Source organism: Ostrea edulis, chromosome 4 (assembly GCF_947568905.1).
Source record: "Ostrea edulis chromosome 4, xbOstEdul1.1, whole genome shotgun sequence".
Taxonomy (NCBI): Eukaryota; Metazoa; Mollusca; class Bivalvia; order Ostreida; family Ostreidae; genus Ostrea; species Ostrea edulis.
The window spans coordinates 6,990,030-7,013,884 of NC_079167.1; the positions used below are offsets into that span (position 1 = coordinate 6,990,030).

Here is a 23,855-nt window from a genome sequence, read left to right on the forward strand (position 1 = left end):
TACATGATTAAACTCTTTAAAATGCCATATTTGATACAACACCAAAATAGGCTTGGACAAAAGCTGGCGATATAACGAGGTACAAGTGTACATGTATGTTTAGTTTACTTTGTGAATAGTTAGGCTAGTGATATTTTTAACTAATACCTAGGTGACTGATAAGGCTTATGGGCCTCTGTTTTTTCATGCCTGGAAGTTTAAAACTTTCTTATAGTACATGCACCGCCGCGGTGGCTTAGAGGTTGGAGCATTCGCCCCGCATGCGGAAGGCCAGTGTTTGAATCCCAGCCGTAACAGACCTAAGTCGTTAAAACAGGTAGTGACGGTTCCATCGCCAAATGCTCGGCATCAGGTGTGAATGTCACAGGTCCTCGGAGATGACCTTAAAATCGGATGTCCCCTGTCGCAGTAGGTGTGGCGCGCTAAAGAACCTTCACTGCTTTAAGGCCATAAACGCCAAGCAAAGGCCTAAATTTGAAGCCCTTCACCGATCTTGGTGATGTCTCCATATGAGTGAAAAATTCTCGAGTGAGACGTTAAGCAAGAAACAATCAATCATAGAATACATGTAGTATGGATACTTTGATATGTGTTTTGATCTGTAAAATTTTACTAAAACATGTCTATTTTGCAGCTTTACTGTGATGAGTCCCTGTAGGAATTTTCTGTATGAATTACCTTGCAACGAGGAGCTGTGAATATCAACAGTATGGACGGAAGTACCACTCTTCCTACAGGTGGGCTTTTTATTGATAAGTGACAATTTTTCATGAAAGTTAAAAGCTGTTAAAATAAACTATTTTGTGTAGGGAGACACATCAGGGAGTACAGTGTGTTTATGTCATTATTTTTTTTCCAGGTTTGAGAGTGCCCAGATCTGTCAGCATCCCAACAGTTCAGTTGAATGTTCTGCCAATTCACAGACACCACCAACAGCACAGTGTCTAACATCAAGGTTTATCATTCTTATTTACAGATTTAAGGATGATTTGTATAAATACGATGTCTGTTTTACAAAAGTTTTAAGACTAAGACCATCTTCTTAAATGATGGGTCAGAAATATTTCCATTCATGTGTAAGATATGGCTGTATGTGTTTGCATCCCCCATTTCTGTATATGTTCAACTGAAAAAGTGCATCACTAAACGAATTGCAAGTAATTTAGTTAGAAGTTGTAAGGCCTTTTGTAGTAAAATGGACCCCTGTATGATAAATTTAGATTATTGAATTTTGGGTAGGGAAACATTTAATTATTACAATTTTGTAGGATCCCACTGTATTCTAAGTATGTTTTATGTTGTGGTGTTGTAGGTGAGGCTAAATTACATTCATGGCTATGCTATGAATTACATAGATTACAGAACTACTTTTCTTTTTCTTTTTTGATTTAGATTGATACATTTTCTTCTTAAATTATGTCATGCTTAACCAGAGGTATGAAATACGTCCTCACAAAGTAGATTATTTCATTGTCAATAAAAGTATGCATTTACTTTGATGTATATCATTAGACATTGAATTTAATCAATTGTAATGTAGTAATTTTGGTTTGTATTTGCTGATAATGGTAGTGTCCTTGTTTCAATACAGAGTACTAAATTCTCTCTCTCATTGCCTAAATAAAGGGAAATCTCGAGAGACATCCCTAGACAAAGGGGAATATGTAGAGGCTTCCTTAAATCTGCAAAAATAGTTATGTCATACAGTGTATATTTTCGCTTTCTTTATAGGTTAGATTCAATGAATTCCTTTTTAGTAAATCATTGTAACATTATTCAAACTTATATGCACATGGCAGCAAGATATAAACCTCCTAGTTTGGACAAATATGACATATATCTCTAACAGACTATTGAAATTAATTTGGTATTTGGGTGGTTAGTTTTATTAAGGTAGATGTACAGCCAAACCTCGGTATCTTGAATTCGATGGAGCTGAGAAAAAACTTGAGAGATATATGAGGGTTTGAGATATTGAGGATAAAATGCATTAAGGAAATTTAGTTGGAAGTTCCCACTCACTTCTACTTATCCGTAGTATTCAAGATATCGATGTTTGAGATACTGAAGTTCAAATGTATTTTGTATCTTAGAAGCATTGAATGTATAATTTAAAATTTAGATGGAATTTTTTAGATTTTCAGAATTTTCTTATTCTTAATGTAAAATCTTGGACTCCATTTTCATGATTTTTTTTAATACAGAATGCAATGTAATAACAAAATCACCAAATAGCATTAGCGATACATTTCATCTGAACTTTTAATATTCGTTTGTCATACTTTGGGAAAAATCAAGGATAAATATTGCATTCAAAGAAAATCAGAAGAAAAAGCTAAGTTGTTGGAACTCTTGAGAGGTCTGCTTGCTGTTCTGTAAGGTAAGTACATTTAGAATGTATGCAAGATAGACAGTGAAGCACATGTATAGCAAAAGAGAATTGCATCTTGAATAATTAATCATGGAGTACATTTTGAACTTGACTTTCTTATAGCCACGTGATTAGTTTTCATCTTTGTAGTTTCATTAATCAGCATCAAAATTTGTTTAATGTGAACATTAAACAGCTTATTTTGATAATGATTAATTTGTGACAAAGGAAATTGTGACAGAAAACTGAAACTAGATTTAAATGGTCAGTGGAATTTAGAATTACTGCACTATTTCTGTTTGAAGAACATGGCATTTAGAGGATTCTGATTGTACACATTATCGTAGATAATGATGTAAAATTGATTTGTTTGATCCATAGATAAAAACATTTAAGAATTTGTATATGAAATGGCATTTGAAAATCTTAATGTGAAAAATTTATTTCTGAATTTTTGTAAACAAATAGAAATTGGCACTTAGACTTTATTGGTTCAACAAATTAAATCCAAGATATTCTAAAAACAAAATAAAAGAAACATAATAAATCAACTAAATTAAACTAAATAACCACTAAAAGAGCTCTTTAGCACCTATAATCTCCTGCTTTGGAGAAAAGACAAGGCAGTGGATTCTAGATGTATGGGAAAAGTAGTCTTGTGTCTGTAACAGCTCCAAACCCACCGTGCAATTTATTTAGGAGAGGTTACCTTAACATTAAAGTATACAACAAGAGTGAAATACTGTTATATGGTGTGTGTAGAGGACTTAAGAATGGGCATTGTTTTAATTTTTTTGTAATTTGACAATTCCAGGGTATTTTGAATACTTATTATTATATTTATTGCCTTAGCAACCAATTTTCCTTAGTAACACATTTAGAATTTCAAGTTGTACAATTTGATTGCATTGAAATGAGGTAATGCAGCTGTATCACCGTATAATTTTGTACTGGTATAATAGAAGACATTGGGTTTATCTACATCATCAAAGCAACCAGTTTCCCCTAGCAACACACATAAAATTTCAATTTGTACAATGCAGTTGCACTGAAATGTGAGTAAAATGCAATTATACCATCATATAATTCTCTACCGACATGTCGGACCCCTTGATGACAGAGTTTTACCATATCACCATAGTTTTCTGGTTGATCACAATACTGAATAGAGGAATTTACAGCAAAACCTTTCAATCGTAGCTGCCGTAGGTATGATTGAATCATTTTATCATACATCTCGACCTTCAGTTGGCAACCCCTTGGTGAGTGTGGTAATGTTTTGGACTTTGGTGATTTCAATGACTTGAAGATGACCTTTTTATACGCCCTTCTATGTTATGGTGCTGTCCGAAAGTAATGTTTTCCAGACTTTTTTCAGTAACAGATGCATGTACAGCATTTAAATTTAGTTGCAATTTCTCCCTGAGTCACAAGCTTCCTCTCAGAGGAGTACAAGTTCGATTTGCTTTACAGCTGGATTTGTGCACCATGATCTACTTTAGGATTTATAATCCTGTCAAACAGCTTTCCAGATTTTTTATGTATGGATTCAGGCATTGTCTAGAAATGTAGTCACAACCTTCCTCTTGGAGAAATACATAATCAGTTAGCATTTCAACTTATTGGTGCACCATGACCTACTTTAGGGTAGGGCTAAAAGTAGATCAAATAGTTTCCTGGACTTTTTCTCATTTTGCACCGAAACTTTGTCATCACTGTCCAATGGGCATATGATGTACTGTTTGCAATACACCATCAAAGGATTAAAACAAAATAATCAGTTAATGTAAGCATTAAATATAGTTTGCACTTTTATAAAAGATGACATTATGCCATAGCTTTAGGTCATTAACTTTTATCTTTAAAGTCTTTCACAATTTTATGGATTCTTGCATCGTCCATTTTGTTTTTGGTAAAGAGTTCTTGTAACAATACTAAAAAGTCCGCCTTGAGTTTTAATGAGGAATGACACCTATATTTAAAATGATCAGTGAGCAATTGTTTCATTTCTTTCACAGTCAATTTTAAAAGAGGCGAATCTTTAAATTGTTGCATCACCCTCTCCCGGTCTTCTTTTGCTTTCTCTTTGTCCTCAAGTTTTTTAACATATGCATATATTTCCTCCGCAGAGACACCAATTAATTGTGAGATGGGTTGTATATCTAATTGTAGCTCCTCTGGGCTATTCTCAAGGATGTATTTTATGTTCCTTGATAGCAGAAAAAAGTCAGGTATCTGAACAAATTCTGGCAAAAAGCCCTCTGTCTCCCTCATTGTTTCAACAAGCTGAACTGCTTCTTCATATGATAAGTAATGAAAGTCCGGCAAACGAGATATATCAATTATTGGTTGAATTTCATGACGAAGAACAGGACCATTCCTCCAGTTATCATCAGGACGATATAATGTGTCAGAAAAGAAAATTCAGAACAGTATCTCAGGGGTTGCTCTGGCTTTAAAAATTCTGTCGCCAGAAAAATCGCCAGCTGCAATTTTTTGTCGCCAATTTGTAGAAAGTGGAGCCAGCTAAAGTGCCAGAAAAAACACCATAATTTATGACCATTTTTGATGTGTCAATGTATTGACTTGCGAGTTGTTTTATATCTCTACTGATATGTGTGTATTTGCTTCTCTTATCTATGTTTTACTGTATTTATTCCCATTATAGTAAGACAGTGAACAATTTTCATAATTTATTATAATAAATATCATAAACGTTTATAATATCAAGCACTAGAATATCATCACGCACTGTTTGTATTAACTAAGGCAGAGTCTATCACTGAGTGTTACATCAAGATCCTCCGAGCCTTGGTAGATGCCCACTTGTCAAATGCAGTTCCACAGTCCAAAGGCTCAGTAAAGAGGCTCAAACGCATAAGGTTTTTCAGTGTTTCAATGCACAGCTTGTTTCTCAGGTCGGTTTTTATAATGTTCATTTTTGAGAAACCTCTTTCGCAATCAACGGTGCTGACAGGTGCAACAAGAAGTCTCTCAGCAGCTACAGCAAGGGCAGGGTAGGTAGACTTGGACCTTATGCTAAGCTGAAGCAAGTCCCTAACACCTAAGTAAACATGGGGGTTCTTGGCAACTTGGATCTTAGCATAACCCTGAAAATTAACTAGTTCAGCTTCTACGTCAGACTTTGAACCTACACCACAAGAAGATAGATAGTCGGACACTACAGAAGAAGCCTCAGAAAGAACAAAACTATCAGACTGTGAGTAAAACGATGGGTCAAACAACTGAGTTAGAGCCCTTAACACTGTAGCATCTCCCTCCTCTGTAAACCTAGACCTAAGGTTGTCAATCACTAAACCTACAAACTGGGAACAGGCTGAAGAAGCCTCTGACCTCTGCTGGGCACTGTCCCTGATATTGTGACCCTTAAACTCAAAAGTGCACAAACCAACTGAATCAACTTCTGGGGTTTCAGGGACTTGGTTAAGAAACTGAGAAAGATTGCCACCTGATCCAGATCTGAGACCTTCCAAAACCTCAACAGTAGACAGAAGGAGGGGGTTCACCTCTGTGAAGTCAATATCAGACCTCTGATAGGACTTGCACAGAATCGCCAAATGCCTAAGAACATCAGCCAGGTAGTGTGCCGTGTACAAGAACTTATAAGTGGTGATAGGTTTATGCATAGCAAGAGCCTTAGCATAGTTGTCCTCAAGAAATACACTGACTAGGGAAGAGTAATTGTCAACAACTGCCTGCACACTACCTTCAAAAGTTAGCCACCTAGTATGAAAGACCTGCTGCAGACGGGTTTTAGAATCCTTAAGGACTGCTTGGATACCCTCAAGCCTGGACATGTTCTTGGGAGAATAGGCAAAGTACTTATACATACTGTTAATGACATCCTGAAATTTTACCAAATACCTCACCTTGTCTGCAGCATTTCCTGTACCAAGAGCTAACCTGTGGGCAATACAGTGAGTAGCCAACAAACCACTAGTCACCTCCCTAAGCCTAGTCACAACACCACTCTTACAACCTACCATAACTGAAGCACCATCTGTTGAAACACCAACCAACTTGTCAAGAGGCAAACCATAAGACTCGAGCATACTTACAAGTACAGTGAAAATGGATTCTGCATTTGCAGTTGACAACTGTCTAATACCAAGAAACCGAGTAATAGGCTGAACCCTACCACCTACACTAGCCAAGTACCTAATATAAACCATTAGATTCTGATGAACAGAGACATCTGTACTCTCATCTAGCATAATGCTGAACACTCCAGAGTTCTGAACCTGACCTAACAACTGATCTACCACTACCTCTGCCATAGACTGCTGAAATTCCTTAGTGCTGCTGTGGTGCGAGTATGATGTGTGGTTGTCCACTTTGAGGTCTTTCAGTTGAGTTGCACCCTGAAATAGAGGAATGTTCCAAAAGTCTGTTGCAAGGATAAATAAAGAGCAATATTATACTGTCCATGTATTCATATTGACATTATTATTAACAAAACACAAGTAATGCCACAATAAAGGCAAGTCAATTATGGACATCCCATTGAAGTCTAATTACCGGGTAATTTGCTATGGCATAGTGAAAATGTCACAATTCAAAATTGTATTATTGTACTCTAATGTAAATACCTGTGTGATACAAAGTTGGTGGAGTTCAGGCACAATAGTGTTAGCAATGTCATGTTGTGCTGCAAACATTACATTGGTCATGGCAGATACGATGGCATTCTTGCTCTTGGACAATGCTGCAACCTTTGCCTTGTCCATATCCCTTGTCTGTTTGCTTACTGTTGCTGCAAAGGTGTGGCTGTTATCACCTGAAAAATCAAAACATTGAAATAAAGACACTACAGTGGCGGATCCAGAGAGGGTATTTCCTGGGGATCGGACACCCCCCTCCCCCCCCTTGTCAGAAAACTTAGTTAAAATAAGGTTAAAGTGGCATTTAAAGGTGGAACACCCCCCTTTCAAAACCAAAATTAGTAGTGGACCCCCCTTTAAAAAATCCCTGGGTCCGTCCCTGAGTTGTATATTTTTATACCAATTACATGTATATACATTTCGCCACCCCCCTCCCGATTCACTAGTAATTTTCCAAATCATAATATTGTCACCATGTATATATACACAACGTAATTCTCTAAAATTACATGTTGAACAATAGTAACCTAACAAAAATATTATATATAGGGCCAAATATTGAATAAAAGAAACGTTTTCTTATTAACTCTATGATAAATGTCGTACAAATTTCCGAAGTTGTATGGTCCGAGTTTCGGCAATTTTTTTCCACATCGTAAATAACAGTGTTAAATCATAGCAAGTACGTATTCATGAGGCTGTACAACATATTTCATTTGTCTTTTTTAATCGATGTTGTTCACTGCACGAATTCAAATGATAGTTGTTCACGTGTCCCGATCAGACTTTCAGAATTAAGATCATCGGTGATCTTCTGTAAATTTCTGCATTTTATTATCACATTCCCTTGCTAGAAGTTTAAAAGAAATACGAGACTATCAAATTCCTCTGAGTATTTCGTTGTTTTACGCTCTTTAAAACGTGACTTTAAAATATATATATATATATTGGCTATATATATACATTACGTCAGTTTTGAAATTCCCCTCGCGCGCAGGAGTATTTGTAGAGGCCTACAGCAGATTTCCTATTTATATATACTAATAATCTTATCGCTGTTTTTTTTTGGGGGGGGGGGGGGGTGCATGCAAATCTTTTCAAGCTTGTAATTATAGGAGGTTAGATACTTTAAAGCAAATTTGTACGACCAGTTTAGAAAAAATATATTATAAAAATATACAATCTATACATATAGATATTTATATAAAAAGAAGTTTCCTACCTTTTCTCGATTCGTGCTTAGTGACACTTTCTTTCTTCATAATATCGCATCCAGTTGTGAAAACGTTCACTACTTGGGCACTAATGCACAAGTCACAAAACATTAGTTTAAGCTTCACGTCATAACGTAACCACGGACGACCAAATTTCCAAGCGTCCATGAATTTCCGAGAACTTGGTGTCTTAGGTGTTGCACATTCACTGATTTTTTAATGAACGGGTGTCTTAGAAGGTGTTGCACATTCTCTGATTTTTGAATGCACTGGTGTAGTTGGTTCCGGATCACTGGAATTTGATCGAAAGCCGAATGCCGTTAACTTCTGCACTTTTGATTTTGTCGGAGTTGAAAATTCTAACTTGCGCTTACCCATGTTTAGCAAAATGTATGTGACCGTTACGATGTATGTACATGGTATCAAGTGATCTTTTTATTTTGTTTGGGATAAGTATCGGAATATCAAATACATATTCTGTCTCTTTCAACTTTCTCAAACTCAGTTGCGCTTGGCTATCGGCTTCAAATGACGAACAAAAAGACCTTTATTTTCATTCGCTTTATTAAAATCCTTCACAGATCTGAGCAAGTAAATTACTTAATCGCCAACGACTGTGTTATCACAACTATTAAATTGATAATTACGAGTCAACATCTCGTGGTCTTTAATCCAATTATCGATTGTTTGTAACTTACCTGATCTGTCAATCAGCACCTGTTAGCAGACTGCGCTAGTTTACAGATACTTTACTTGCGTTTAAATCTAGCAGCACGTGCTTCCGATATGCGGTCAATTTTGATATATGCCAATTTCAATATACAAAACCTTGTCGCCAAAAATATCGCCAGCGGCCGATTTTTGTCGCCAGATCAAATAAAAAATCGCAATTGGCGACATTGGCGAAGCCCAGCGCGATCCCTGGTATCTGTGTATGTGGTAATAATTCATATTGCAGATTACCTTAAAAGAAAAATCAAGGAAATTCGGATTAATAGAGAAAGTTGTCGATGTTTTCAGATTGTTTTTAAAAATGAATTATGACTGTTGATTTAGGTGGTTGAAATTTAAGAACAGGACCATGTTACTTGTATTTTTCCAAAAGAGTAAACATGAAAGGCATAATCATGTTATTCGGTTCGCAGATCTTGAATATACAGTTTATTCCGTAATTTAGATCCCCAACCATCCCACACGATGGTTGTTTTAATTTATCCCATATGAAAAAATCAGCCCTGATTTCTTAGAGGTATTCTAGGCGTATTACTAGACCAATTCCGTCTAACTCAATGTGAGCCGGAATTGGATAACTTAGATGAAATCCAGACGGTATATGGACCGAAATATGTAAATTAGTTCTCCTAATCTAGAGGGAATACGCCTAAACAATAGACGGATTACGTCTACCAGTATAATCTGTTAGTATGCCTAATTTAACCTGTTTACGCCTTAAAATTTTTAACCGAAATCCTTCTAAATGGACAGCACTAGAGGTATTACATCTAGTTTTACTCTTCAGATGGCGCTTCGTTTTTGGTGACAGTCATGATGACTCTATTCTGTGAAAAAATACTTGGAAGACAATGGCATTGATTTAAATTGTTTAATTACCTTTCTTCTTACAATTAATTTCTTTAACTGAAATGACTCATGCATAAAAAAGAAAACAGGTTCAAATTTCAATCCTGAATGTCAATTTTGACTAATTCAGTTGATTTTCTGTACTGTCTTCAATTTTCTTCTAGCATAGCTGACTTTTTCAGAAACACCGTCATTGAAATCAAGGTCTTTCAGAGAGTCCTTATTATTTTTCCCACACCAGATGTTGACATAAGCTGCAAAATATAATGGAAACATAAATAATGTTCAATGATAATAGAGAAATACTGTAGTAAATTGTTGTGAAGATTCTCATTACCAAGTATCAATTAATTGCAAACAAAAGTAATGTATTGAAATTCGGCTAAATATTCTTATGACATCATCCCTATAATATTGTGCTAAGATAGGATTAATTTGAATGAGTATTTAGGTACTGTACCTTTTAGATCCCCAAGTTTTTGGGCATCAAGGACTGGACGCAGGTCTGCCTCCTTCTTCTTCCTCAATCCCTGCCCTCTAGAGCTTGCCAGTTTTTCTAATTCGAAAATCTCTGGCAACAATTTGCATGTCAAAATGTATCCAGAACGGGAAGGATGAGCCCTCTCAGCAGCTGTTGTTGCTCTTCTCAGGTCATCTTCCCATGCTTCCAGATTTGAATCCTTCAGCAATTTGACTCTCTGGGAAAAAACATACAAAGTATGATTAATGGTTGTGTTATTCAAATCAACTGAGCAAAAATATGCTTCCTTGCCTAAATGAAAACCACAATTTATGAATGAATAGTGTCTGATCTGCTTTCATTTGTCCACAGCTTATGCAAAATAAATAAGAAAATACAATGAAATGATTTCTCATCTTAACCAAATAGTCATATTTCAGGAAAACTGGCTTTACCTTTCTTACCATATTTGACTTCTGTTGCTCAGTTGTTGTCAAGGCAGCATGTTTTCTTGGAGATTGTCGTAGTGGTTCATTTACTCCTTGAACACTTGATGTGGCAGTCTCATTGATACGCCAATTTGATTGTTCTTTGGGCATGGCATATGTTTCGTTCCATTCTTTCAACAGTGATAGCTGAAGACTGTGGCTGCATGCTTGATGAGTCTAGATAATAGGGTTGGGTACCGCCAAAAAAAAAAGTACCGCGGTATACCATGGTATTTGCACAATACCGCGGTACATACCACGGTATACCGCACATTTTACCTTTAAGTAATATGATTTAATTTTTATCGTTTTTTAGTTGTGATTCATTGTATATAATTAGCAGGTAATAGTTAATTGATTGCAAATGGTATTTAATTTATTCGATGCAATATAAAAAGAGAAATATATTGTCAAATTTTATTTTGAAACCAGTAACAACATAAAAGTAAGTATATAGTATATACTTAGTATACAGCAGTGTCTCTGTATCATGACTAGAATCAACAGGAATGACTATTATAAACAAAAGAATATAAAAAAACCCGCAAAAGTAACAAACTATAATAAACAATGAACATTGGTAAATGGATGGATTAATTGAACTGTTTTAAATCTATATGATCTTATATCATATTTTTTTTCAAGAAGATCAGAGTGTCCACATGCTTTCCTTTAAGGTTAGCCCGTTGTGCAGTTATAATGTCTCCTGCAGTTGAGAACACCCTCTCTGAAGGCACACTTGTGGCTGGGATACAGAGGAAAGATTTAGCTAGATCACACAGCTGTGGATATTTGGTCTTGTGGTCACGCCACCAGTTTAAAGGATTGGCCTTTAGTGGAATTGATGGCTCACTCTTATAATTGATGACTTCCATCTGTACTAACTCAAGGGATGATTTTGGTGGCTCTACTAAAGTAACAAATACATCACCCAAAATGTCATGCAAGACACAGGAGGAATCTGCAAATGTTCCTGTCTTGCTGCTGGTTTCAACAACTGTTTCATTTTTAATCTGAATTTCTGAATCACCAGGAAGCGCAGGCAATAAGGGCAAGTTAGGCTGAACAATCGTAAATGTGCTTTCATCTTCTTTTTCTGTTTTCACAACAAATGGTTTCAATTTGGCTCCTGCTAGACGTACTGCTTCCTGCGTGACATGGTCAAACACATCTGTCTTTTCTTCATCAGTGAGATATGGTAAAGATTTAAAACGAGGATCAATGGCTGACACCATGTTGAGAAAGTCTTTCTTGTCTGCATACCTTGATTCCAAATCATTTTTCATAAGCTTCTTCATCTCCACAACTGTGTGGGAATCATCCTCTTTTGCGACTAGAATGTTGGTGATGAGCTGTCGATGAAGTGGCATAATCACAGAAAGAGTTGGAGTGGATTCAGTGCAGAGCATAGTGGTCATGTCCTTTAAGGGTTTCAAACAAGCTGCAATGTTTTCTGCCAGAGAGACACTCTCATCACTTAGGTTGCTTATATCCTTGTTCTTAATATGTGATAATTCCTTGCATCTAAGTGAAGCTATGACAGCAGCCTGCATTTCTAGAAATCTCTCAATCATATCAAAGGTAGAATTCCATCTGGTACACACATCAATTTTGAGTTTGTGGTTTGGGATAGCCAACAGTTCTGCCTTGGCTTTTAAAACTGATGCTGCCACAGTGCTGCGATGAAAAAATGCAACAATGGTTCTGATACGGGCCAACAGATTAGAGACAGTTTTCACTTTCAGGGAACGTTGTGCTGCTAAATTCAGAGTGTGAGCTAAACATCCTATGTGAATGCACCCAATTATCTGCCCTGCTTTTAACATATTTGCTGCATTGTCAGACACCAGTGGCGGAGGACCAAGAGGACTTGGAAGTTTCCATTCTTTACAGGCCTCCCTGATGACAGATGCCACATTTTCAGCTGTAAAATACATTCAAAATTAATTAAATTATTACTTTCTTATTTCATCGATTTCTAATTCTCTAATTTTTCATATAAGTAAGTTACACAAGGGTCAAGGAAATATCATCCAATATACATTGTGTAATATGAAATTTAAAACAACAAACCTGTATGACTTTCTGGCATGGGCCTGGTTTGAAGAATATAATTCTGCATCTCCCAATTTGCATCAACAAAGGTTGCCGTGACAGTGACATATGACTCGGTTGACCTCGAGGTCCATCCATCACTAGTGATTGCCACCTTAATTAATTCAGAATATATTTTTGTAATTATGAACTCGGTAAACAATATAAACATTAAACATACACTGTTGTAAAGTGTTAATTAAAATGTGTGTATAGTGACTATGTATTTTCTTTTTCTTAAGTGTTACTTTATCTCAAAAATGAAATTTTTTTTTTCATAATTACCCGTGTCGTTGATGACAAAATAAAATATCTTATCACAATTACCTGTGTTGCTGATGACAAGGTTTTTAGTACATTTTCCTTCACTGCGTTGTACATTTTAGGGATGATGGCCTCACTAAATTGTTTTCGAGATGGAACTTGGTATCTCGGGTCCAATGCATTGATAATATCTCTAAACTCTGGGCTGTCAACCATTCTGTAAGGTCTAAGGTCCTTGACCAAAAATTTAGCAATTTTTTGCGTAATGTCCACTGCTTTGGGTGATGAAGATTTATAAAGCTGTCTATTAGCGAACATCCCAGCTACAGTCAGAGATTGTGGCTGAAAACCATGGGACGCGGCGTTACTTTTTTCAGAGGTAGCTGTAGCAGTACTTGTAACTTGTAGTGGATGGTGACGGCGTAAATGGGCTGTAAGATTAGAAGTGCCACCTCCCGCACACTTGATCACAGAGTCACATAGTTTACAAATCGCAACACTTTCCTCAATCCTTCCATCTGACTTCCTTTTCTTCAGACCAAACTGTTTCCAAATTGAGGATTTTGCTCTTTTATTTGGTACGATCTCAAAATCCGTGTCTGCTACTTCCATTTTACTCGGGGTTTGCCTAATTGGCGGGAACGGTATATGACCCGCATAAAGCATACAACATAAAACAATTTTATAGTCTACCAAATATTAAAGGTTTTCTTATTGAAATGAAATTTATTTCTATCAGTTTTTAAAAATTTTGATATGTTTTTATTAAAAATCAAATCGTTTTATTTTTTAAAATACTTGATACGTATTGCCGATTGTGTACTGTAGTTAGACATACCTTTCATTACATCATGACGAAGAGACAATGTAAATAAAGTGAGTCACAACGTATACAAATGTTGATGTTTGTTTCTTTAATAAATATTTATTTTTTTAATGTATAGATATATTTAGATTTTATATTGTATATTTTTATATCTATGCTTTGTTTCCATTTTATATTTTTGTTAAGAGTTGTCGGACTTGAACATACCGGTATTTGGCCTCGTGTACCGCGGTACATACCGGTAGCGAAAACATACCGGTATACCGGTAATACCGCGCACCTCTACTAGATAAGCCCATTGTGCTTCAGGTTGGGGTGGTGAAATCATTTGGGGGATGTAGCAAGATTTGTTAGGGGTTGAATGCATGAGAGGGGTCTCGGTCCCAAGGCTGTCTCCGAAGTACCCAATCTGGCTGAGGTCCTGGTTTGAACACTGATCTTGAAGCTAAAAATAATATTTATAATATTTTGAATCTTAAATGTTTGTAATGTGTCAATTAGAGTAGATACCCAATAAATATATACCAGTAAAAAGACCTTACCAATTTTCCCTTATTTGACTTCTGTTGCTCAGTGGTTGTCAAGGCAGCATGTTTTCTTGGAGATCGTCGTAGTGGTTCATGTACGTTTTGAACACTTGATGTGGCAGTCTCATTGACACGCCAGTTTGATTGTTCTTGGGACATGGCATACGTGTTTTGTTCCATTCTTTCAACAGTGATAGCTGAAGACTGTGGCTGCATGTTTGATAGGTCTAGATAAGCCTTTTGTGCTTCAGGTTGGGGTGGTGAAATCATTTGGGGGGTGTAGTGAGAATTATTAGGAGTTGAATTTGTGGAAGGACTCTCGGCCCCAAGACTGCCTCTGATGTACCCCATCTGGCTGAGGTCGTGGTTTGAACCCTGATCTCGAGGCTAAAAATAATATTTATAATGTTCTGAATCTTAAATCTTTGTAATGTGTCAATTAGAGTATATACCCGATGAAAAAATATTATGTCAGATTCATTAGCGTTCACAACCACATGCAAAATCTCCACACTATAACTATACTTACTTTTAACTAATGCAAGAACTTAACTTATTACTGGTTCAAGATTTTGTTCTATTTGTGTATATCTATCTTAGATAACCAATTGAAATATTGTGTTACCTCTGGATAACTGATTTGCCACTCCCTGGCATAAAATTCCTCTAATGTAGTCTTGAACATCTTCCCTGATAACAAGATGGAAAAGTTCTAGGACTGCAGGAGGTATATCTAAAAGAGATTTTAAAATTTATCTATAGAAAAAATCAGTATCCTAAAAGACATCAAGCTCATTATCTTAGAATGATGTCATGTCATGCTAATATTTACTACAAGACATGATCCATGGAACCGCTGTTTTACAGTGGGTTTCGGTTAACCCAATAGCCCATTTCTCAGGGAAAATTTATCCGATTATCAGGATATTTGATTAGCCGAATGGCTATTTACACTCACAAAACTCTATACATCTCCGAAATATCGATGTCTTTGAAGGTACAAGTAGGGTTTCACAGTGCAACTTAATATTACAACGAAATATGTTATATATATCGGTATTATTACGTTTGATTCATAACTGCATGTGTATTTATTACTATTTTTCTAACCGTAATGGTTTATTGTCATTTTGCTTACTTTTATTAGACTTAATCCAATTTTGAATGTCTTTACTTTACCGCAAACAGCTGCCATTGTGAACCGGAAGTACAACGTATAAAGAACAGAAGTTATAATGCAAACCTATTTTTTCCGGATTGTATTTACCGTATGATAAATGAAGTAAATAAAAATAAATAAAGTTGTACTTTTTTTTAATTCTTTTTAGTGTTTTATTATTTAAACAATAAACAATGCCCATCACCACAGTTTCTACAATAACCACACTACGTCACATAAATATAGAAGTTGAATAAAAGTGTAATGTTTCAGTTTAAATATTCATGGAATCCAGTTAATGAACTCTGTGATTTTCTTCTGCTTTTTCAGTCGGGTGGCCAGCAAGTCACATTTTTCCTCCAAGGAATATAAGTCATTAAAGTCCTCACAACCATTGTCCTCTAAATAGCACCGTAACACACTTAATGTGTCTTTTGCCTCAGATGATGACACAGGCAGTTGAATCTCATTTTCTTCTTCGCTGTCTATCTCGAGGTCTCTGCTTTTCTCTTCATTCATGAACTGGGCACAGATATCTTCATCTGTTGGTAGCCGGTGGTAACCAGATCTGTGTCACTGTCCACGTAATTTAAGAACTCCTCCCTGTTGAAGCCTTCTGGTATGTCTATTTCTTCCTCTTCTTCAGCCACAGTTTCCTGCACAAAACCCGCTTTTCTGTAACAGTTCACTACTGTTGATGTTTTCACGCCTTTCCACGCTTTACTTAACAAATGCACGGCGTACAAGAGAGTTAGTTTTCTAGCGATGTCCGTTGCAGAGCACACACTGTCGATTTCATTGATAATTTTCCTCACCACTTGTGATCTGTAGAGGGTCTTCAAGTTTATAATAATTCCTTGGTCACAAGGCTGAATCACGGATGTAGTATTGGACAGCAGAAATTCCTGTTTCACATTTGAAAGTCTATCTGCGGCATCCTTAGGATGGGCTGAGCAATTATCCACGAGGAGGAGAACTTTCCAATTTTGACTCACCATTTGTTTGTTAAAATCTTTCAGCCATTCCCGGAAAATATCACTTGTCATCCAGGCTTTTGCTGATGATCGATATACGACGGGTAGACTCTTCTTCCCTCGGAAACATCTTGGATCTCGGCTCTTTCCGATTACCAAAAGGCGCTGTTTGTCACTGCCACTCATATTCACACAAACCATAGCAGTAACTCTGTCCTTGGCCTTTTTAGATCCAGCTATCGCTTTTGTACTACTATAATTGATTGGTATCATATTTCTACTGAAGCAAGAGAAAACATTAATTAATAAACAAACAAGGCCACAATCAAAAATATTTTTGTTTCCCCTTACCCTACCTAACTTTTTGGAAGTGGGTAGGTAGGTAGGCTTTTTATTTATTTTTTTCTGGAAATTCCTGAAATTTATCAAACACACAAGAAACAGACAAACAAATCATTTATTGGTACTAATACAACATATGAACAAGTTATGAGTGACTAGCATGACTAGAAAACTTTGAAAAAGGGCTATTCAAGTAAAAATAGCCCCGAGTATTTTTTGACTATTAAAAATTCAAAACATGAATCAAATACATGTACTTAAAAGTATAAAATTTGACACTGAACACCGAGCAGAAAGATTTTTTCTGACTAGAAATTGTTTATTAATATCACTTCAACATACATGTATAATGAGGCTACTAAATAAAGTGATAATTTCAAATTCAATGTCTTTTGTGTGATGACTAGATATCATTAAGACCTAAAGGCCATACAAGTTAGATAATGAAATGTTTCTGTAGGTATAGTACATATATATATTCAGAACATTGAATACTTAAAAATCATCATTAATGAACATGAACAGAAATCAAACTATTGCAAAAAAAAAAAAAAGAAACAAATGTCAATCTAATGAACAATAGAAATCAAACTATGGCAAAAAAGTGACAAATGTCAATCTAAATGTCTGACATTAAGTGCTCCAGAATACTGTTTAGTTTTTAATTGGACATCTTTTGGGCACGTCCTTTCCAGCTCCCAAGCATTGCTGGCAAACGGGTAATACTATGCGAAATTTCTGCATCATTTCCTGGGATTTTTCTGCTTCTACTGCACCACAATGAGCACAAACATCAGGTCTTCCAATGTTGCTAGCATAGTACGGGAACTCAATATGTGACTGACAAATACTTTCCCTTGCAGAACATCTCCTGAAAAATTACAATAATAAATTTAATAACACACTTAATATTCACATTGAACTTAAAATCTCCAAAAAAAATTACATTCAATGAATAAAAAAACTGGAACTACAATTACTACTAGAGTAAAAAAAATATACAAGGAACAAAACTGAGAGCATTTATCTATAGCAAGCTTTAATATAAAGTTCGTAATATAAAAGAACTTTAATATAAAGAGTCACTTTAATACCATCTAAAAATTCCCGGACTAAGTTTCTAAATCAAAGCAAGAGTTGATCTTCATGCAGACTCACCAGTAATATTAAAACAGATATTTTTTTAAATTATATCAAATGTTCTAAGGGTATTGGAAGATCAATATGAAATAATCATTAAAACTTACCATCAGGTGTAATAACAGAACCACAAGTGTAATCATATTTTTCTAAAGTATGAGTCAAGGCTCTCTGGTCTCTCCCTGTTAGCTTCGTCTTTGCATATATACACCTTGGCTTCTGACACTCACAACAGTTGACCACTTTTCTAACATTCTGTCCAACAAGGATACTGTTTTTACAACCCTATAAAAACCAAATAAATACAACTGAAAATATAAATATTTCATGGAAAAGCATCCAAAAAGCATTGAAACATTCTCTCTGTAACAGGATTTAATTTTAAAGTTTTTATAATGTATGTTGCTCATATATCTGTCTTAATGTATCCATTCACTTTTCACTGCCTTAAATATACTCAACTTTTGCACTTGTGCTTTGAATGTACTCTGACATTAACCTGTAGTATATGTACCTTTTGGTCCCTAACCACCCCCTGTAGTATGCTAGTTAGTATATAACATAACTGCATGGTGGGTGTTTAGTGCATGTGACGCATGGACCATTGACCATTGACCAGTCCCTCATAGCACATTGATACTGGGGGTTCTAACTAGTGCTGCAGCTTCTTAATCACTTTAATATTCAATGTTGTATAAATTGCACAATTTATTTATATTGCATGCATACTCAATATTCTCGTGTTTTTATAAACATCCTTACTTGCTGTTCCTGTGCCACTGCAGCTACAGTCTGCTTGGAACCAGATGGCATGTCCTTCTCTGTAGTTTCTTTGCCAAGTAGTTCCTCAAATGGCTTATAATGCTGTCCGGTCACATCTAGGATAGGGTCTGGCACCCAATCCCATTCCCTCCCTGGCGTTGGACAGCACTCTTCATCATGACATCTTCTTATTTGGAAAGAGTAGTGGCGCTCAACACAATGATCAGCTGTAAAAAGAATAAAGGGCCTGAAATGCTCACCTGGCAAAATAAGGCTCTTGTAAAGTTTCAAAACATTATACGATTTGTAATAGTTTCAGAGATGTATTTTATAAAATTTACTAATCTGACAGAATCATTGAACTATCAGTCCTGGTCTGACATTCTATATGTTTTTTTTAGTGTTCCAAAGAAAATATGTCAGATTCATATCTACAGAGAACAATTACTGAATATTCCTGTAAAGTTTCATTAAATGTCTGTTTATAGCAGTGTACAATTTCTACAAAATATAAATATACATGTATATTTGAAGTAATTTTTAGTACACGAAATAAAGATTTGTCATAGGTGTGCAAGTGTAAATTTAATAAAAAATGACATTATCGTAATTTATCACACTGAAAGGCTGTGTAGCTGCTGGAATCAATATTTTTATATAAAAGTGAAGAGGCTTTAAAATTGTACAAATAATCAAAATCTAAGAATATCTCCCTCTGACATGTATAGCTTTTTTAGTCTGATTTGGTATACTTCTTTTTAGAATTGTTTATTTTTCAAAATTTTTGATGTTTCAGTTTTCCAATATTTTGATTCTTGATACTAAGTTCAGATGAGACATGATGTGTCGAAATAGCAATAAACTACTTGTAAATTAGCTCTGGTATAAGTTTGGTGTTATTTGTTTTAAAAGGTACCACTTACCAATGAATTTTTTAAGCTGTGTTGCATGTTTAAGCTGCTGCTGCTGATACTTCCCAACTTGGATTGCAGGATCTATAAGCTTCACTTCAGCTTCCACCATTTCAACATCGGCATCATCTGCGGCTTTGAATACTTGGAAAGTCTTTCCCTTAAGTTGGACTCTTTCTGTTCTTGAGGACAAAGTTTCAATCATCGACTGAACTGACTGTAGCCATTCGGTCTTAATTTGATCGTTTTTCCCAGCTTTGGTTCTGATCTCATTCATACTTCCACATGTTTTAAGAATTGTTTCTACATCAAAGGAGGCAAGCTCTCGTGCAAGGGCGGCATTTTGGTATGCAATGTTGAGAGGAGACATTCGCTCGGCGGGGTTGATCCATGAATGGCCTGGTGCGGTTCTACATGCAACTAAGAATTCTAAATGGAGCCTTCTGAACAAAACAATCAGTGACAATTTTACTGCTCCATATGTGACCCTATGGTCTGGTCCACCGTCTGTGTACATAAATAGAGCTGGTTTCATGTTCTCAGGTTTGGCTTTCAGAATAGCTTCAAGTTCTACGATGTGACGAAATGGGGTGCTTGCCTGGAAAATACTATCTTTGAATGTAACTGAGACTTGTCCCCTGTAGAATGTTTCTGAAACGTCACCTGGAATTTCTACGTCAAGAACAACGAAAGGAGTAAGTGAGCCCTTACTCTGCACATCATGATCCAGACAGGAAAGAACAGAATTCATTGGAACGATTGATTTCTTTCCTCTGACGCCAGTAGACGTGTACAGACCAGGCTCTCCAAAATCCAGTTTAGACTTGTCGTCCATACATACAAAGTTACAAATGTCTCTAAATTGTGTTGCATATGCTCTACAATACTTAAAAAGAACGGAACAATAATGGTCATCTTGGTGCTGGGCACGCAACTGCCTTGTTTGCACTTTTAATCTAATAGGCATTCTACCTTTGTATAACTTGGCTACAGTTTGATGTGCGTTTTTTGGAACAAAGGCTAAAAGAACGGTGGACTCGCTTGGAATCGTGGTCCCCTCTGGTATTTTCTTTTTCACCTGGTCTATCATGTCTCTTACAGACAAAAAACGAGAAATATGCTCTGTATTATGTCTCCTCTCATCCGCTGCCACCATGTCTTCAATCTCTTTTTCTAGAGTCTGAAAAAATACATCAAATGTATCATTTTGCCGACCTTTGTTTAAATGACGTAAATCCACAACAAGATCTGGGTCTATCCCCAACACAGAAAGCCGTACACGATTGTCAATTTCTTTGTTTTGATCTGATGAAGCATCATTTGTTAAGGTTGTGTAAATAGATCTCAAAATATGTGGAGGTATAATGGTTCCAGCAATGTTTCCATATGCTCTGAAAAACTCCTGCCTCATTTGTCTCGTGCGGTACTCGGGTAACTTGGGGCGTACATCATGTAACACTTTATTGTCTCTAAGAAACTTCTCTTCTGAGGACATCCCATCTTGAGGCACTCTCCAAAGAAATGATATAGCTCCATTACCTCCACCAGGATCATATCTCAGCATGTGTACTGGTACTGATAATGCTAGCTTCTCAAAAAATCTAAATCTCTGCTCTGGCCCTTTAAATTTCTCTGTCAAATGCAAATCCTCATCAAAGAAGAGAGGTTGAAACATTGCCATCTGAGTTACACAACCATCTAATCGACTATAACATGGTAGGAAGTTATCTTGTCCAGGACGATGTGCAATGGAGAGACTCGAATCAATCTGTCGTACTGGGTTCATTTGAAGTTGGCGTGAAATTTGTTTTTCATTTGCTTGTTCCAAATACTCTACATAAGACTGTAAACTGAAAGTTAAGGTTTCAATGTCCCCTCTCATGACCCATTCCTGTGTAAAAGGTCTAGAGATTAACCTGAACAAACACCGACTTTGTAATTTCAAATCTTTTGCAGTAAGCTGTGGTCGTTTTTGCTTCTTTCTTTTATAGTCGTTAGCTCCATCAAACTTCAAAAACCTGAATAAAAGAATTAAATATGCAATGCCATGTAGAATACTATTTCTGACAGTGTGCATATTTTTTTTTAATTTTGTTCAAATGATCAAATTACTTCAATTTAAATTTTAGGCCATTTTCAACAATTCGCGTGTTAGGCGACAGACATCTTTTTTGAAACTTGGTTACATTTGTTTCATATTCAAGATAAAACATTTTGAACCTCTGGACCTGCCTGCGCTGTTTTCAAAAAAAAAAAAATGTTCAGCTATATAAGAGAAATTGTATATTAAGCAAATTCAACTCCAATTATTTCCCTTGAATGCTATCAGAAAAATTGCAAAGATTTTACTTTGTCATGCTGATGCACATCTCCATATATAAAGTTTCATCAAAATCAGTGTAGCAGTTTAGTAGGAGTTTGGCTTACAAGAAACATGGACAGGGGGACGGACAGACAGACATAGTAATTGTTATATACCCCTAAACTGTGTTTGTGATGTGGGTATAATCAATATGCAACAAAAACGTGTTTTTTTTGTCAAGTTGTTATTGTGTAGATTCTCATCCAACTTGACATAAAAATATGGGGCGGGTGGAAGACTTTTTATGTAATATTTTTTTATTCTTTCCCAATTTCAAATCTATAAACAATATTCTGACAAAAATCAAAGACAGATTGTATATCAACCTGAAACAATCTTGTAAAAATACCGTTTCCAATTTTGAACATGACAATCTCCGTAAAGAAAATGTAACTAAACAGGGCAATATTGAAGTAGTTTTTGAAAAATAAAAAATATCCAGGCAGCAGATTTTGACAGGCGGTTCGGTGTGGATGAGGAACTACAAATTAATTTGATATGGCTATATTATAAAAGATAAAAACCTTTCAGGGATATGCTTTATACTTGTCAGGTGGGCTGCTCTCTCTTCTATTGTAGACATATTCCCGCTTATGTACCACAAAGCATTAACTAGCATCATAACTTGTTCCGAGATACTCTGTTGGGACATGCTTCCAGGAAATTTGTCTCCACATTCTATCATTTCTTTAACTATTCCATTGAATAACTCATCTTTGGCTACAAAAATACATTTCATACCTTATTTTTACTTCCTGTCAGATTCTTTGGAGTTATATATAAAATGTGTTGTTGTAATAAATGTATTATATGACATTGGATGTCAGGTGAATGCATGACTTAGTATGTACTTAGACTTAATTTCATTAAGTCCGTTTTAATTCGTTTTTTGTGTAAAATACCAATCTTGTTAATACATGTATAGGTACATGTAATATGGTGCACTGTTTATTGTCGGTTTTTAGTCATATCTTTGTATACTATGAGGTACATTGTTTTGCGTTGGTTATTGTTGTTTTTTAGTTATATCTTTTTATCGTGTGACATCATATATAGGTACATTGTCGTACGTTGTTCATTTTTGTCAGACAAACTGACAACTCATTAATATACTTAGGGTGTATTAACCATTTTTATGAAGGGGCCCTAAATAGTTATATATATATATATATATTGCAATATAATGCCCATAGGTGCCAAGCCAACATAAACATACATGCATAAATACAATTACAACACTGATGTGTATTTATATGGATTTTTTCTGGACATGCATGTGTAACATTGGATGGGTTATGACTATATGTGACATATATAGGATCTTGAGAATTAATATTTATTAGTAATTACAAGTGAAAATTGACAAATTTTTATTACCAGTAAAACGCTCAGCATTTGCATTTTTCAGTTGTGGAAGTTTCTTTGCTGCAGATGCTGCCATCATAATTGAAAACGTGGTTTCTGTTGAGGTCAGGTTCTGATTTTCGACATCAGTATTCAACCCAACATCTTCATCTCTTGTTACTTTGAATGTCACATATTTGAGACATTTGTTAAAGTTTTTCACTTCATGAAGGCCTTCATACATGTCTGGGGGAAAAGTTGTAGTTCCATCAAGTTTGTCAGATAAATACACCTCAACCACATCAGCTTTGTGGGGACGAAAGTCCGAATCATTTGTGATGTCGTGGTAGACATCATCCCAAGTACAGTCCACAGAATATTCGAGGATCCTATTTTTACATACTGTTGTATTTT

General features: G+C 35.8%; 4 protein-coding genes and 1 long non-coding RNA gene across 5 annotated transcripts in view; 1 reads left to right on the plus strand and 4 right to left on the minus strand.

Moving 5' to 3' along the window:
• LOC125668811 (uncharacterized) overlaps positions 1-895 on the plus strand; it is an 18,988-nt gene extending 18,093 nt beyond the window's left edge. Inside the window, exons 4-5 of the long non-coding RNA XR_007367776.2 lie at positions 635-737; positions 860-895. This is a non-coding gene — a long non-coding RNA (uncharacterized LOC125668811). The remainder of the gene's footprint in view (positions 1-634; positions 738-859) is intronic.
• A 4,154-nt stretch (positions 896-5,049) lies between these two features.
• Positions 5,050-7,182, minus strand: LOC125671754 (zinc finger protein 862-like). Its single transcript, XM_048907633.2, has 2 exons — positions 6,982-7,182; positions 5,050-6,753 (listed from the first exon to the last, which is right to left on the minus strand). Exons 1-2 carry the CDS (start codon positions 7,117-7,119, stop codon positions 5,161-5,163), a joined length of 1,731 nt encoding a protein of 576 aa, XP_048763590.2. The 5' UTR covers positions 7,120-7,182; the 3' UTR covers positions 5,050-5,160.
• A 3,957-nt stretch (positions 7,183-11,139) lies between these two features.
• On the minus strand, positions 11,140-15,672 carry LOC125671338 (E3 SUMO-protein ligase ZBED1-like). Its single transcript, XM_048906975.2, has 6 exons — positions 15,586-15,672; positions 15,073-15,180; positions 14,463-14,834; positions 13,158-14,365; positions 12,810-12,945; positions 11,140-12,660 (listed from the first exon to the last, which is right to left on the minus strand). Exons 4-6 carry the CDS (start codon positions 13,758-13,760, stop codon positions 11,360-11,362), a joined length of 2,040 nt encoding a protein of 679 aa, XP_048762932.2. The 5' UTR covers positions 13,761-14,365; positions 14,463-14,834; positions 15,073-15,180; positions 15,586-15,672; the 3' UTR covers positions 11,140-11,359.
• Positions 15,673-16,121: 449 nt separating this feature from the next.
• On the minus strand, positions 16,122-16,766 carry LOC125668861 (tigger transposable element-derived protein 6-like). The gene has a single exon (XM_048903296.2). It carries the CDS (start codon positions 16,764-16,766, stop codon positions 16,122-16,124), a length of 645 nt encoding a protein of 214 aa, XP_048759253.2.
• Positions 16,767-18,024: 1,258 nt separating this feature from the next.
• On the minus strand, positions 18,025-23,110 carry LOC130053958 (uncharacterized). The gene is made up of 3 exons (XM_056161780.1): positions 19,748-23,110; positions 18,825-19,051; positions 18,025-18,347 (listed from the first exon to the last, which is right to left on the minus strand). The coding sequence occupies exons 1-3, from the start codon at positions 21,810-21,812 to the stop codon at positions 18,159-18,161; spliced, it is 2,481 nt and encodes an 826-aa protein (XP_056017755.1). The 5' UTR covers positions 21,813-23,110; the 3' UTR covers positions 18,025-18,158.
• Between the last annotated feature and the right edge of the window lie 745 nt (positions 23,111-23,855).